Source organism: Ranitomeya variabilis, chromosome 1 (assembly GCF_051348905.1).
Source record: "Ranitomeya variabilis isolate aRanVar5 chromosome 1, aRanVar5.hap1, whole genome shotgun sequence".
In the NCBI taxonomy this organism is placed as follows: domain Eukaryota; kingdom Metazoa; phylum Chordata; class Amphibia; order Anura; family Dendrobatidae; genus Ranitomeya; species Ranitomeya variabilis.
Genome location: NC_135232.1, coordinates 681,036,149 through 681,052,503, shown reverse-complemented (window position 1 = coordinate 681,052,503; position 16,355 = coordinate 681,036,149). Strand labels below are relative to the sequence as shown.

The following is a 16,355-nucleotide window of genomic DNA, read 5'->3' as shown; positions in this document are numbered from 1 at the left end:
TGAGGCTCCTACTTCGGGGATTTCTGCACTGGTTGCTCCTACTTCGGGGATTTCTGCACGGGGCGCTCATATTTCGGGGATTTCTGCACGGGGCGCTCCTACTTCGGGGATTTCTGCACGGGTCCCTCCTACTTCGGGGGTTTCAGCATGGGGCGCTCATACTCAGGGGGTTTCAGCATGGGGCGCTCATACTCAGGGGATTTCTGCACTGGGCGCTCATACTCAGGGGGTTTCTGCACGGGGCGCTCATACTCAGGGGATTTCTGCACGGGGCGCTCATACTCCAGGGATTTCTGCATGGGGCTCTCATACTCAGGGGGTTTCTGCACGGGGCGCTCATGCTCAGGGGGTTTCTGCACGGGGCGCTCATGCTCAGGGGGTTTCTGCACGGGGAGCTCATGCTCAGGGGGTTTCTGCACGGGGCGCTCATGCTCAGGGGGTTTCTGCACGGGGCGCTCATGCTCAGGGGGTTTCTGCACAGGGTGCTCATGCTCAGGGGCTTTCTGCATGTGGCGCTCCTACTATATTTTGGAGAAATGGAGACCTTTTGAAAACGTTGTTTCCATGTGTTAATCACTTAGGCTACTTTCACACTGGCGTTTTTTGTCCTTCGTCGCAATGCGTCGTTTTGGTCAAAAAACGCATCCTGCAAAAGTGCTTGCAGGATGCGTTTTTTGTCCATAGACTAACATTAAGCGACGCATTGCGACGAATTGACACACGTCGCAACCGTCGTGCGACGGTTGCGCCGTGTTGTGGCGGACCGTCGGGACCAAAAAACGCTACATGTAACGTTTTTTGCTGCCAACGGTCCGCTTTTTCTGACCACGCATGTGCGGCCGGAACTCCGCCCCCACCTCCCCGCACTTCCCCGCACCTCACAATGGGGCGGCGGATGCGCTGGAAAAATGCATCCGCTGCCCCCGTTGTGCGGCGCAGAGAACGCTAGCATCGGGAACCTCGGCCCGACGCACGGCAACGGGCCGAGCCCGACGCTAGTGTGAAAGTAGCCTTACAGTACATTTTAGTAACACGTCTAGCCATCCTGCAGTTTCCATTATTCAGCACTTCTTCTCCATCTCGGTGTTGTGGAGTATATACATGTATAACTGTGTGTAGTATGTCTACACATGTAACAAGATAGCCATCATTTATTCTGGAACCCTCATGAAACTGGAGAAGGAAGAGCATTGCGTAGGGTGCTTATTTTTCACATAGCAGCAGCCCTGTCAGACTTCCATCTTGGCAACTGCTTCGCACTTATGCAACAACAGCCTCCTCCCCTAGGTAACGTCGAGTGCGGCCGCCATGTTACATGAGGGCGGGGCTTCATCAGGGTTGTCGTTAGCGTCACCGTCCAAACAAGAAAAGGGGAGGGACAGCATAGTGACCCCACCCCTTCTTATTACTAGGTGGGCGGGGACTAAGCGAGGCCGCAGGGTGATTGACAGCAGCTGCGCACAGCCGCACACACACACCCGGGAGCGGTGCACGGTCCGGACATGGATGTGCTCACCTGCTGCACGTTGCTGGTCCTCGGCTGCCTCCTATACGCCGTTCTGCAGCTCGTCAGGCTCAGTAAAGCGGATGCAGATTTAACTTTGCTATGGGCTGAACGATTTGGGAGTTCCCCAGGTAATTATCAGAGGCAGGAGATAACGTGCGTCACTAGAAAAGTATCATTACCTTATTCTATGTCCTGTCTTATGGAAAGCTGCACAAAAAAAAACTCCTTACTGAGTAGAATACAAGTTTTCGTCTGTAAGACAAGCTGGGACTTGTAGTTGCACAAAATAAAGATGGCTTATAAGTGAGAAATGTTTTATATATTTGTTTTTTTTCTATCTTTGCAGAAAGTAAGCTCCGTGGTGCCGTCGTCTGGGTCACCGGCGCGTCCAGCGGAATTGGGGAAGAACTATGTTACCAGCTTGCAAAATTGGGCGCTTCCCTGATCCTTTCCTCCAGAAGAAAAGATGAATTGTTGAGAGTGAAAAAGAAATGTCTTGGTATGCGTTTATTCTTTTTATCAGTGTGGCCTCCCTAATGGTGGGGGTCCAGGGCTTGTATTGGGGCGCTGCTGGTGTCCTCCAAATAAACTTTTTGGTTTCTCAGACTGGATTTCCTGCAGTTGCAAAAAGTTTTGCAACTTTTTTTTTTCCACTCTGTAGTAACGAAAAAGTGATTTCATGAAATAAAGGATAGTTGTGCAATATGTATCTATCATCGCCCTGCAGATTGCTGCTCTGGACTCTTATTTATGCCACGTAAAGTGTCACGTGCTTTTATTGGAGCACTTTTTTATGACTCCTCTCCATGGCAGTGTGTCGCAGGCTAAATTCTTTCTGACTTCAGATACGACAGATTTCTTCCCTAGATCAATATGGCATCACATAGCCTTGTACCAATAACCGTGATTTTACATTATTCATGAACATTGTCCCCCTTGAACATCGTGTGGCAGAGAGTTCCATAGTCTCACTGCTCGCTTGCACAGTAAAGAATCAATAATCTCACTGCTCTTAGGCTATGTGCACACGTTCAGGAATTCTTGCAGAAAATTCCTGAGAAAAACCTGAAATTTTCTGCAAGAAATCTGCATGCGTTTTTGCCCGGTTTTTGATGCTTTTTTTTTTCCGGACATTTCCCAATGCATTTTATAGTGGGAAATCCGCAAAAAAAAACGCAAAATTAATGAACATGCTGCGTTTTTACCGCGATGCGTTTTTTTCGCTGAAAAAAACGCATCATGTGCACAAAACATGCGGAATTCATTCTAAAGGATAGGATGCATATTGTATGCTGTTTTTTTGCGGTTTTATAGCGTTTTTATCGTGAAAAATCAGCAACGTGTGCACACAGCCTTACAGTAAAGATTCACCATCTGTGATTATGCTTAAACCTTCTTTCATCTAGGTGTAGAGGATGCCTCCCTGTCATCGTTGCAGGCCGTAGGCTTTGTTCACATTAGGCTCCATGACAGAGTCGCACGTATTTGACAGTAAAATTGCCACCCTTGCCAATTTTTTATTTTTTTTCCCAAAGTAAATTTTACTGGTTCACTATAATGTAAATCATAAATGAATCTAAACAGATTGTCCACAGGCTCAGTAGGTGCTGTTTATTGGGTGTGATAACATACCGTATATACTCGTGTATAAGCTGAGTTTCACAGCACGTTTTTTTTTCGTGCTGAAAACACCCCCTTTGGCTTAGGCTAGTTTCACACTAGCGTTTTGAGGAGCTGATGACTTCCTCCGTGAAGCCCCGCCCTCGGCCGCACCTCCGCCACTAGCTCCACCTCCTTCTGCATGCGGCCTGCATACCTATCTTTAACATTAGGTACGCAGGTCATGCGGTTGTATGCGGATGCTTCCGCATCCGTCGTTTTGACGATGCGGAGAAAAAAAGAAATGGCTACCAGCTGCGTCCTACGCTGGTCTCAGCATCGTCAAGACGACGCATGCGGAAGCATCCGCATACATACACGAGACACGGTACAGAAAACTGGCATAGCAGCGGGTGCCGGGAGCCGGCACACACATCATACTCACCTACCTGCGTGCCCTCGGTGCTGGTACTGCATCTTGTTCCAGCCGCCGGCGCCTGTCTGCGGCTCCTCCTGTGCTCAGCAGTCACGTGGTACCACTCATTAAGGTGATGAATATGCGCTTCACTCCTGTACGCTCCCAGGGCGCGCAGGTCGGTGAGTAGGATGTGTTGTTTTTGTTTTTTTTTTTCAATAGGAAACATACACAGGGATAGGGGATAAGGAGGCATGCGTACTGGGACGGAACGGGGGTGGAATGCATACAGGAACCGAACTGGGAGGCCTTTATACCAGGACAGGGATTGGGAGGCATTTATACCAAGGCATGCTGACAGGAACATGGATGGGGAGGCATTCATACCAGGACAGGGAAGGGGGAGCCACACATAGCAGGACAGGGATGAGGGGACAATGCATACCCAGCTTATACCCGAGTCAATAAGCTTACCTAGTTTTCCGTGGCAAAAGTATGTGCCTCGGCTTATACTCGGGTCGGCTTATACTCGAGTATATACGGTATTTGGTGTGGAAAGCTTTTTAATCCCTTCACGATGTTCGTGGTACATGTACTGCGCTGAGGGAGGTGTGTTTTTGCAAACGGCCGCACATATACGCCGTACATAAAAGCAGCTTTCAGCACTGTATGAGGGCTGACACCCTGCAGCAGCACCCATGATCAGCGCTACTGCAAATGTGAGGCTTACAGGTAGGACTAGTTTAACATTCCTATCACCTGTATTCCCATATTAATAGGTCATACACGTCCTGGGGAAGGGGGGGGGGACATATTCCCTTTAACTCAGCCCAGTTTTGTACAATTGTGAGTCACTTAAGAGATAAAAATGCTCCCCAGGGCCGGCGTTAGCACCCGGCGTACCTGGGCAAGTGCCGGGGCCCTGGGGAGACGGGGGGGCCCACTCACGCTGTCTGGGATACAGCGCACACACACTGGTGTAAGGGACCCAGGAGCTGGAGGGGCCCGCGGTCAGAATTTTTACAAACCAGAGCGGTGTGTGTGCGGAGGAAGCAGGAGTCAGCATTGTGACAGACAGCTGGGAGAGGCAGCCAGTGCTGAGCAACAGGAGGGCGGGACTTTCCAGCATCCAATCCCGGCTGAGCGGGCTTAGTGCAGTTCCAGTGTGCTGTGCTCCCGTCCCGTCACACAGTACAGTCAGGAGTGAGTCACGGAGCAGCCCCCCTCCCCCGGTGAGTGTTGTCTGAGCCTGTGTTGTTTAAGTTTATGGACGGTGTCCTGACAGGCTCTAGTCCCTGCAGCCGACCATCATCAGTGAGTTGGCTACTGTGCTCATTGACAGCATCAATCAGCACAGCAGCTGCCACAGTATGTCCTGAGTCTGACCCGTCTATCATGCACCTTCACCTCCTGCAGAGAAGCATAACCTGCCCCCTGACAGGACACAGCAACCCCCTCTCAAAATTCCCTGCACTTCTCCAAACTTCAGTCTTCAGAATGGAGCTGTGGTGTCCTGTCAGGGGGCAGATGTGAGGCACAGAAGCCTTATCCTTCTCTGTTCTCTGGAGGGGGCTCGTCAGGATTTATAGCCACCGAACAGGCTCCTCTTCTAGAGATGTTATGTAACATGACCACACACTGTATAAATATAGATATATATATATATATATATATATATATATATATATATATATAGATAGACATATAGATAGACATATAGATAGACATATAGATAGACATATAGATAGACATATAGATAGACATATAGATAGACATATAGATAGACATATAGATAGACATATAGATAGACATATAGATAGACATATAGATAGACATATAGATAGACATATAGATAGACATATAGATAGACATATAGATAGACATATAGATAGACATATAGATAGACATATAGATAGACATATAGATAGACATATAGATAGACATATAGATAGACATATAGATAGACATATAGATAGACATATAGATAGACATATAGATAGACATATAGATAGACATATAGATAGACATATAGATAGACATATAGATAGACATATAGATAGACATATAGATAGACATATAGATAGACATATAGATAGACATATAGATAGACATATAGATATATATATATAGATAGACATATAGATAGACATATAGATATATATATATATATAGATAGACATATATATATATATATATATATATATATATATATATATATATATATATATATATATATATATATATATATATATATATATATATATATATAGACATATATATATATATATATAGATAGAGATATATATATAGATCGACATATATATATATATAGATAGACATATATAGATAGATAGATACAAACACAGTATATGGTAAAAGTATGCCACAAATTCCACAGTACTATAGAAAAGTAATTGAGGCCGGACTTAGCATGAGAGGCTAATGAGAGAAGATCTGCAGAGGGAATAAAGGGTCTTAGTCCTCGCTCACACAAGCGTATAACACAGCTGAGGACGTGTGGAAAAATCGTCTGTGGAAAAATCTGCAGCACGCTTCGAGTGGCTCTGGAATTCGGATTACACGGACCCATTGAAATCTATGGATGCATGTGAAACTTCAGGCTGCACTCAGCTGTCATCTGAGTGCAGTCTGACATCCACGGCCTCAGACAGTAGAGAAGATGTAGAAATTAAGTGTCCTTGTCTTCTCAATATGCTCTCATTATCTCATGCAAGAGAATCAGATGACACTCGGATGAGAGTTTGATCCGAGTGTCAGTGGCATAATTGAGCCGATTCTCTCACATGAGAGAATCACCACTCGTGGGACCCCGGCCTTACACTTTTTTCAGCTGGACAATTATTTTATATATTTTAATTATTCCTAATATTCCCGAAAACTTTATAATATAAGTATCCTTCTTCCCAAACCCACTGACCTAAGCAGGGCCGCCATCAGGGCATTACTGCCCTTACTGGATGGGGCCCGATGAGCAGATGGGCCCCCTCTCCTCTGCTCAGCAGGCCCCAGCTAAGGCTATGTGCACACTTTGCGGACTCTGCTGAAGATTTTTCCGCAGGCAGATTTGCTAAATCCACAGTGCAAAACCGCTGCGGTTTTTCACTGCGGATTTATCGCGGGTTTTTAGTGCGGTTTCCTCTGCGGGTTTTCACCTGCAGTTTCCTATTGGAGCAGGTGAAAACCCGCAGCGGAATCCGCACAAAGAAGTGAAATGCTGCGGAATGTAATCCGCTGCGTTTCCGCGCGTTTTTTTCCGCAGCATGTGCACAGCGGTTTTCATTTCCCATAGGTTTACATTATACTGTAAACTCATGGGAAACTGCTGCGGACCCACAGCGGTCAAATCCGCTGCGGATCCGCAGTGGAATCCGCAAAGTGTGCACACAGCCTAAAGGCTTCTGCCACCTCAGCATCTGATCGGGTGTCCTCAGACGCACAGGCAGTTAAAATTTGTTCCTGTGTGGGAGATTGCTACTGCACGGCAACAGTTAACATCTGCCAGCCAATCACAGGCCAGCAGCTGACATCAGGAGGCCCTTAGCCGGCATATGACATCACTGTCATACGCCGGAGCGAAGGTCCGGGCCTCAGATGCATCGAATGGAGGACACTTGGATTTTTTTTTGTAAAGCCGCGCTATGGGGCATATTATACACTATGGGGGTGCATTATACCGCTATGGCGCTGAATTATACTACTATATATAGTAGTGTATATACTTGCAAGAACCTCGCATCACTTCACCCTGCACAGCCGCCCGTTCTTTGGACAGGAGTGTGCAGCTGCATAGAAAAACGGACGATTTGGGTGAGGCAATGCAAGGCTCGCGCATCGCTCTCGCATAATTGGCATATAAGGGGATGACTTATATAAAGCCCCTCTGCTGTGTGGTATTGTAGAATTTACAATAGCTATCACTCATGTAAGAAGTGAAATCTGGCATTGTACTATATCTATATTTTGCTGCTGTATCTGTGCATCATGAATCGTGGTATGTGTTAAAGGGGGGGGCCCACTGAGACTCTTTCGCCCGGGGCCCTCAAAAACCTGGAGCCGGCCCTGATGCTCCCTACACCCTATAACACCTCTAGATCATTTTCTTAAGAGGTGTAGTTTCGAAAATGGGGTCACTTGTGGAGGTTTCTGCTGTTTTGGCATGTCGGGCTCTTCAAAGGTGACATGGCATCCGCAATCTATTCCAATCAAAATGTCGCTCCAGAATTCAATTGGCACTTCGTCCGAGTCTTGCTTTGCGCTGAAACAGTAGTTTTCCACCAAATACGGGGTATCTGTGTACTCAGAATAAATTGCAGAACACATTGTACTGTCCATTTTCTCCTGTTACCCTTGAGAAAATGTAAAAATTTAAGGCTGAAGTAACACTTTTGCAGGAAAAATGTATTTTTTTTTTATTTTTGCAGCTCAACATTATGAAATTCTGTGAAGAACCTGTTGGTTCAAAGTGTTCACCACACATCTAGATAAGTTTATTGAGGGGTGTAGTTTCCAAAATGGTGTGACTTGTGAGGGGTTTCCACTGTTTAGGCACATCAGGGGCTTTGCAAGTGTGACATGGCGTCTATTCCAGCCAATTTTGCACTTCAAAAAGCAAATGGCTCTCCTTTCCTTCCGAGCCCTGCCATGTGTCCAAGCAGTAGTTTTCTTCCACACATGGGGGATCTGTGTACTTAGGAGATTTAGGGTTCATTTTCTTCTGTTACTCTTGTAAAAATGCAAAGTTTGGGGCTAAATGAACATTTTTCCATCACCCATGACAGCACCACAAGAGAGGGGATCCGCCCTTCAAGAACAGGAAACCTTCAAGATAAAAAGGGCGGCTCCTCTCTCTGCGTCAGTTGGTTTCCTGTCCTTGATGGGAAATCCTCAAGATGAAGATCCTTGGAAGAGGATGCCCGTGCCTGGGTCGGATGGGGTTTGGTAGCCATGCCTCTGCTTCCGTCACCAGGTATCCGTAGTCTCCTCAGAGGCCATGTCTTGCCATGCCCTCCCTGAGCGAATTATGGCCACAGCCCGTGAGGCAATGCCCGGGTGAAGATAGGAACCTCGGAAGCCACGTTTGGTGTACCCTCCCTGATGCATGCAACCCTCTCATTGGTGCCCAGGTGGGAAGAGAAGCCTTGGAGACCACATTACTGTGCCCTCCCTGTTGCAGATGGTGGCCATGCAGCCCACGAGGCACATCGGTGCCCGGGCGTTATAGCAAGCCTCGGAGGCCACATTTGCTGTGCGCTCCCTGATGCATGCAGCCTGTGAGACGATGGCCGGGTGAAGAGAAAGGAGCTCCCTGATATTATGATCTGAAGCCCGTATGATGGCAGCAGGATCACGTCCCGCTGGGCCCTCCCTGACATACGTGAAAGGTGCTGGGTAAGGTCTGCTCCCTCCTGCAGCACACCGACCCTGATAGAGGTAGGACTGTGGGGTGTCATGGCGGCAGCACGTGGGCGGCAACGGACACTGGCCCGGGAGCGTATACCAGAAGTTACCCCAGCGATGCTGGGTACGCGCATAGTTTGAATCAATAGGAATGCACTTCAGATGTAAACCAAAGGCTGCGGATAAGGCAGGTGTATACAAGGAAGGGGTGGCACCCTTAAGTTAATGAGGCCTAGAAGTATTTAAAGGAGCGGCAGGCTTGCAAGCGGTGACAACCATGGAAGCCTTGTCGCCTGAGCACTTGCAGCCTAACCAGCAGCAGGAGCCAGTAACGCGGTCACGCTCACAGGAAAAGAGACAGCCACGCCGCAGCAGCAGTGGGGGCCGCTCGGGCAGCACACGGGTGGATCTCTGGGATTCCAGGAAGGAGGGGTCCATAGTCTCTGAAGGAGACACTGAGAAGACCATGCGAACACTGGATCTGGTATCCGTTTGAAGCATCCAAGTGAGCTCCGAGAAAGTACAGCACGTTAATGTCTGTTTTCTTTCTCCTGTCTCCTAACCTCTCCCTGTTTTTCTATACATTGGTGGGGTGGAGTATAGGGGGTCCCTAAGAAGAGTAAAGCCAAGCTTAAAAATAGTGTCCTCTATGCAGATGACGATTAGAGGCCCTCTGGGATAAAAAGCTATGTCAGGACTGTATTGATAGGACGATTGCAGAGGAGAGGCTCACCTTTTCTGAAAGCTTAAAATCTCTGATACAGTCCGAAGTCTGTAAGTCGGTGTGGGTATTACAGGCCACAATGGATACAGACAGTAAGAGAAGAGAGAGGTCCAGTCCCTCTTTGATATCACAAGAAGACTCCACATGTTCAGAGCCGGAAGACTCGGACCAATCACAATATTCTGACAGTAGTTCAGGAGAACAGGTTATGTTCCCGGTAAAAGGCAACAGACAAACTAATAAAAGCGGTCTGGTCTACTATGGGACTGGTAGAGGAAAAAGCTAAGAAGTCAGCTTAGGAGCTCATGTTTGGCGGCTTACAAAGAAAAAAATGTAGAGCCTTCCCCATTAATGAGCAGTTGCAGGGTCTAATTAAAAGAGAAAGAGAGAAGGCGGGGAAAAGAACACAGACAATTCTTTAAGAAAGAAATATCCATTTGATGAAGAAGCTTTTTTATCCTGGGATAAGGCACCGAGACTTGATGTGGCAATCTCGAAAGTCTTCCCTCCCGTTTGAAGACTCTGGGTCCTTGAATGAGCCATTGGATAGGAAGACGGATAATTTTCTCAAGGCGACTTGGGAGTCCTCAGCAGGGGCATTGAGACCAGCCACTGCGCCCCCTGTGTGGCTACATCTCTGAAATTTTGGGTGGACAATCTAGAAGATCAGCTGGAACAACGGGTCCCCAGAGAAGCCTTCTTGGAGGCGATGCCTGCCATCAAAGAAGCAGCAGTATTTTTAGCAGATGCCTCATTAGATTCCGTAAGACTGGCGGCCAGATCAGCAGCACTGGCCAATGCGGGACATTGAGCAGTATGGCTGAAATCCTGGCCTGGGGATATGCAGGCAAAGGAAAAACTCTGCTCCCTGCCTTGTGAAGGAAACTTCTTATTTGGGCCAGCACTAGATGAAGTACTAGAAAAGGCCGGAGATAAGAAGAAAGGGTTTCCAAAATGGCCATTTCCATTCTTTTGCTGCACCTTTCGGAGGGGTCGTGGATCCAGGAGACAGCAATACAGAGACCGAGACAGAGAGAATGGACAAACGATTCAGGGGAGGGAGAGGCTTTTACTTCGGTAAGCCCTCCAGAGACATTAAGAAGGCCCCCAGTGATTGCCCTCCCAGGTAGGAGGGAGGCTCTTTCACTTCCTCCTCACCTGGGAGAGGATATCGGCCAGTACCTAGATTCGGCAGATCATAGGATTAAGTCCGAGACTGAGATTCCGCGAATGGCCACCACAGAGATACAAACAGACTCCAGTACAGCCCTCTCAGGAAAAACAGCACAGCCTGGAAGAGGTGGTGTCGCTGCTGGAAAAACATGTGCTGGAGGAAATTCCGGTGGAGGAAAGAAGGGATTTTATTCCTTCCCCCTATTTCTCATAAAGCCGGACAACTCATGGAGGACCATTATAAATCTAAAGGGCCTCAACAGTTGTCTGATAATTCCGTCATGGTGGTCCTAGACCTCAAGGACATTTACTACCACGTCCCCATCTGCCAGCAGGATCGCAAGTTCCTCAGAGTGGCAGTTCAAATAAAATCCCAGATAGGCCACTTTCAATACAGAGCTCTACCCTTCGGGTTAGCAATAGCCCCTCGGGTGTTTACAAAACTAATTTCGGAGGTCACAACTCATCTCAAAGAAAAGGATGTGCTAATAATACCATATCTGGACGACTTCTTGATTGTGGGGAAAACTTATTCCCACTGTCAGGAACAGGTAAGGATAGTTATGCACACATTACAAACTCTGGGATGGCAGCTCAATCTAAAAAAATCCAGACTGGAACCAGCGACGGTGCAGGTTTTCTGGGGGCTGCTAATAGATTCGGTGGCACAGGAGGGTCGTCTCCCAGAGGGAAAAAGAGCAAAAGATCAAAGTTAGTCCAGGCGTCAATAAGAAAACCAGAGATGACACTGAGGAAAGCAATGTCTTTACTGGGATCCCTGACCTCTTGCACACCGGCAGTAAAATGGGCTCAGTTCCATACAAGGGAACTGCATTGGTGCGTGCTGAAAAACGATGCTGGTCAGTTAGAAAGAAAACTTACCCTCCCAGACTCAGTAGTCAGGTCTCTGAGATGGTGGTTGCAGATCGAGTTAGCCCCAAGAGGAGTTCCTTGGGTATACAAAGCCTCCAAAATAGTAATTACGGATGTCAGTCCCTGGGGGTGAGGAGTACATCTAGATACTCTGTGGCTCCAGAATCCCTGGGCTCAAGAAGAAAGAGGTCTGTCGTCAAACAAATGGAGTGGGTGATAAATACAGAAGTGGAGCATATGTTTCTTTTATACTTTTCCTCTAATTGTTCCACTCCTGGTTTTGGCTTACAAATACTGATGGAAAATCCTGACCAAATCCTGATGCAATCCTGAACGTGGACACATACCCTAAGAGTTTACAAAATCTCTGTAAATTTCTCATGGTGCCTTCATGGGTGATGGAAAAACACCCTTATATTCCCTCCCTATTGATCACGTTATTTGTTTCAGTGCATTGTTATATTTAGACACTCATTTAGGTGTTGGTAGTCTAGAAATGTAAAAGATTAAATGGATGTATTATTTTGAAGTACACTAATCTGCGGCGTTCCTCTCATGCTCTGGAAAACAACTGATGCGGAGAGAGGAGCCGTCCTTTTTATCTTTAAGGTTTCCTGTCCTTGAAGGGCGGATCCCCTCTCGTGGTGCCGTCATGGGTCACGAAAAAACACATTACCAGGTACATAATACCTGTGTTTTTTTGTGGTAAAAATTAAAATGTTTAATTTTTGCCTTCCACATTGCTTTAATTCCTGTGAAGCGCCTAAAAGGTTAATGAACGTGGTTTTGAGGGATGCAGTTTTTAAAATGCTGTAACTTTCACTTTTGGGTATTTTCTGTTGTAGGCCCATTAAAGTCGCTTCAAACGTGATGTGGTCCCAAAAAAAAAAAAATTGTTGGAATAATGATGATCAAGTAAGAGTAGATGTAAAGTAGACATATAGGAAATGTTATTTAGAAATTATTTTCTACAGCATGAGTATCTGGTTTAAGGATATAAATTGAAAGTTTGAAATTTGCTAAATTTTCCCCCACTTTCCTATATTTTCACAAAGGCAAAAAAATTTCGACCTAAATTTACAACTAACATAAAGTACAGTGTGTCACGAAAAAACAGTCTCGGAATCGCTTGTATTCGTCAAAGCTTTCCAGAGTTATTGCCTGATAAAGTGAGTGACACTGGTCAGAATTGTAAAATTTGGCCTGGTCATGAAGGTGAAAACAGGGTGTTGGGGTGAAGGGGTTAATGTAGTAATGCATGGCAGAGGATATATATTCCTTGCAGCTGCACCCTGCAGAATACAGATGCTTATGATATGAGCGAATAATATACAGTTAGGTCCATATATATTTGGACAGAGACAACCTTTTTCTAATTTTGGTTATAGACATTACCACAATGAATTTTAAACAAAACAATTCAGATGCAGTTGAAGTTCAGACTTTCAGCTTTCATTTGAGGGTATCCACATTAAAATTGGATGAAGGGTTTAGGAGCTTCAGCTCCTTAACCTGTGCCACCCTGTTTTTAAAGGGACCAAAAGTAATTGGACAATTGACTCCAAGGCTATTTCATGGACAGTTGTGGGCAATCCCTTCATTATGTCATTCTGAATTAAGCAGATAAAAGGCCTGGAGTTGATTTGAGGTGTGGTGCTTGCATTTGGAAGGTTTTGCTGTGAAGTAAACATGCGGTCAAAGGAGCTCTCCATGCAGGTGAAACAAGCCATCCTTAAGCTGCGAAAACAGAAAAAAACCCATCTGAAAAATTGCTACAATATTAGGAGTGGCAAAAACTACAGTTTGGTACATCCTGAGAAAGAAAGAAAGCACTGGTAAACTCATCAATGCAAAAACACCTGGGTGCCCACAGAAGACAACAGTGGTGGATGATCGCAGAATAATCTCCATGGTGAAGAGAAACCTCTTCACAACAGCCAACCAAGTGAACAGCACTCTCCAGGAGGTAGGCGTATCAATATCCAAATCTACCATAAAGAGAAGACTGCATGAAAGAAAATACAGAGGGTTCACTGCACGGTGCAAGCCACTCATAAGCATCAAGAATAAAAAGGCTAGACTGGACTTTGCTAAAAAACATCTAAAAAAGCCAGCACAGTTCTGGAAGAACATTCTTTGGACAGATGAAACCAAGATCAACCTCTACCAGAATGATGGAAAGAGAAAAGTATGGCGAAGGCGTGGTACAGCTCATGATCCAAAGCATACCACATCATCTGTAAAACACTGCCGAGGCAATGTGATGGCTTGGGCATGCATGGCTGCCAGTGGCACTGGGTCACTAGTGTTTATTGATGATGTGACACAGGACAGAAGTAGAATTCTGAGGTATTCAGAGCCATACTGTGTGCTCAGATCCAGCCAAATGCAGCCAAACTGGTTGGTTGTCGTTTCATACTACAGATGGACAATGACCCAAAACATGAAGCCAAAGCAACCCAGGAGTTAATTAAAGCAAAGAAGTGGAATATTCTTGAATGGCCAAGTCAGTCACCTGATCTCAACCCAATTGAGCATGCATTTCACTTGTTATAGACTAAACTTCAGACAGAAAGGCCCATAAACAAACAGCAACTGAAAACCACCGCAGTGAAGGCCTGACAGAGCATCAAAAAGGAGGAAACTCAGCGTCTGGTGATGTCCATGAGTTCAAGACTTCAGGCAGTCATTGCCAACAAAGGATTTTCAACCAAGTACTAGAAATGAACATTTTATTTACAATTATTTAATCTGTCCAATTACTTTTGGTCCCTTTAAAAACAGGGTGGCACATATTAAGGAGCTGAAACTCCTAAACCCTTCATCCAATTTTAATGTGGATACCCTCAAATGAAAGCTGAAAGTCTGAACTTCAACTGCATCTGAATCGTTTTGTTTAAAATTTATTGTGGTAATGTCTAGAACCAAAATTAGAATAATGTTGTCTCTGTCCAAATATATATGGACCTAACTGTATATTCTCTTTATGCTGTAGTTTATGATTAGAGTACATAGTGGTGCTAACTCCTTTTTGTTGGGAACACATCATAACCATTTGTTGTGGTTTTTTTCCACCTGGACAACTTTTTTAAACTTTGATATCATTATGCCATTTAAAAAAATAAATAAAATAAAATAAATATTGTTCAATATGATTTGTAATCAAACTCTCTCTTTCTTTCTCTCTTTTTCTCCTATTATCAGAGATCAGCAGTTTGGAAGAGAAGGATCTATTAGTTGTTCCTCTTGACCTGATCGATATTGGTGCACACAAGGCAGCAACGGACATGGTCATAAAATATTTTGGAAGAGTAAGTGTACATTTATAATGTGATTTCTGTCTAATTCCTCATAGTTTGGTCAGTAGTTTCTGGCCACTGAACAAGAGCCCTGCAAACGGTCGCTGACATTCCCGGCTCCTCTTTTGACTAGGTTGCCTAGCGTGACATGATCATTGCCATATGATGCACAAACCACATCATAAAAGCCTGGCTAATGAAAAGAGGAGCCGTAGATGCCAGCAGGTAGGATGCACTTCATAGTGTCCTATATAGTAGCTACAGACCACCAATGTTGCTAGTGGATCGGGGTCCTGCTAATCTATTCGCTCATCGTTATTTGGAACCCCTCCAAGAAAGAACATGAAGTTCCTTTTCTTTGGCATTAGATGGTCAGTACTGATGAGCGAACGGTCAGATTAGGTGTCATCTGAGCATGCTCGGGTGCTAAGCGAGTGACTTTGGTTTGTTCAAAATATTTGTTCGAGTCCCTGCGCCTGCATGTCTCACCGCTGTTCACAACTGCAACACCTGCTGGGATTGTCAAACAAACAGGTAATCCCAGCTTGTGTTGCAGCTGCTGAACTGCTGCGAGTAGGGTTAAGCGACCTTTACTTTTTTCGGATCGAGTCGGGTTTCGCGAAACCCGACTGTCAAAAGTCGGGTCGGGTGAAATCGGCCGATTATTGCGAAAAGTCGGGGGCCGACAAACACGAAACCCAATGCAAGTCAATGGGGAATCAAAGTCGGTAGTGAGTGGAGGACAGGAAAACACCTACAGTGCCCATTTTAATGCCAAAAACATCAATTCTTATTACTTAAGCTTGTCAATCTTAATTTACTTTATAATAATAGTTAGGCATTGAAAACTGGGGGTCATTTGGCTAAAGTTGTGGGGGGTAGGGCTGGCTCAAGATTTTCGTGGGCCCAGGAAACGCGGAATAAGTCACGGCGGTGGAGCAGGGAGAGGTAAGTATTTCGACTTTGCAAGTGCTGTGATCCTGAGCAAGCAGGGGGGGCCTACTCGTTGGCACTGGCACAGGGCCCCTCATAGTACGGTGGTGTGTTTGACGGCGGGTGGCGCCTCCCACTGGCAGAGACACTTTTGCGTACTATGAGGGGCCCTGTGCCAGTGACGTCGCCAACGAGTATGCCCCCCCCCCTCCACCTGATGAAGGAACCTGCACTTTCATCTGCACCTGCCTCTTTGTCCTTGTGTAAGGTGGTATAGTATGCGGGAAGGGGAACCTGACTTTCAGCAGGGTCAGATTCTGGCTGTGTAGATTGCAAGGGGAATGTAGTGGTCTGGGTCAGTGTACCAGCAGACTCATCTAGCAGTGGCTGGGCAATGGGCAGGATGAGAAGGAA

The 16,355-nt window shown here is 45.9% G+C and overlaps 1 protein-coding gene across 2 annotated transcripts in view; it reads left to right on the top strand.

Annotated features, from left to right (window-relative positions):
- Window positions 1-1,447: 1,447 nt before the first annotated feature.
- The window catches only part of DHRS7 (dehydrogenase/reductase 7), a 31,547-nt gene continuing 16,639 nt past the window's right edge, over window positions 1,448-16,355 (top strand). Inside the window, exons 1-3 of one of the 2 annotated variants that reach the window (XM_077265407.1) lie at window positions 1,448-1,635; window positions 1,854-2,006; window positions 14,914-15,020. In XM_077265407.1, coding sequence (XP_077121522.1) covers window positions 1,503-1,635; window positions 1,854-2,006; window positions 14,914-15,020 — 393 coding nt within the window. In that variant the 5' untranslated portion in view covers window positions 1,448-1,502. The remainder of the gene's footprint in view (window positions 1,636-1,853; window positions 2,007-14,913; window positions 15,021-16,355) is intronic. The other variant, XM_077265399.1, reaches the window with a different exon arrangement.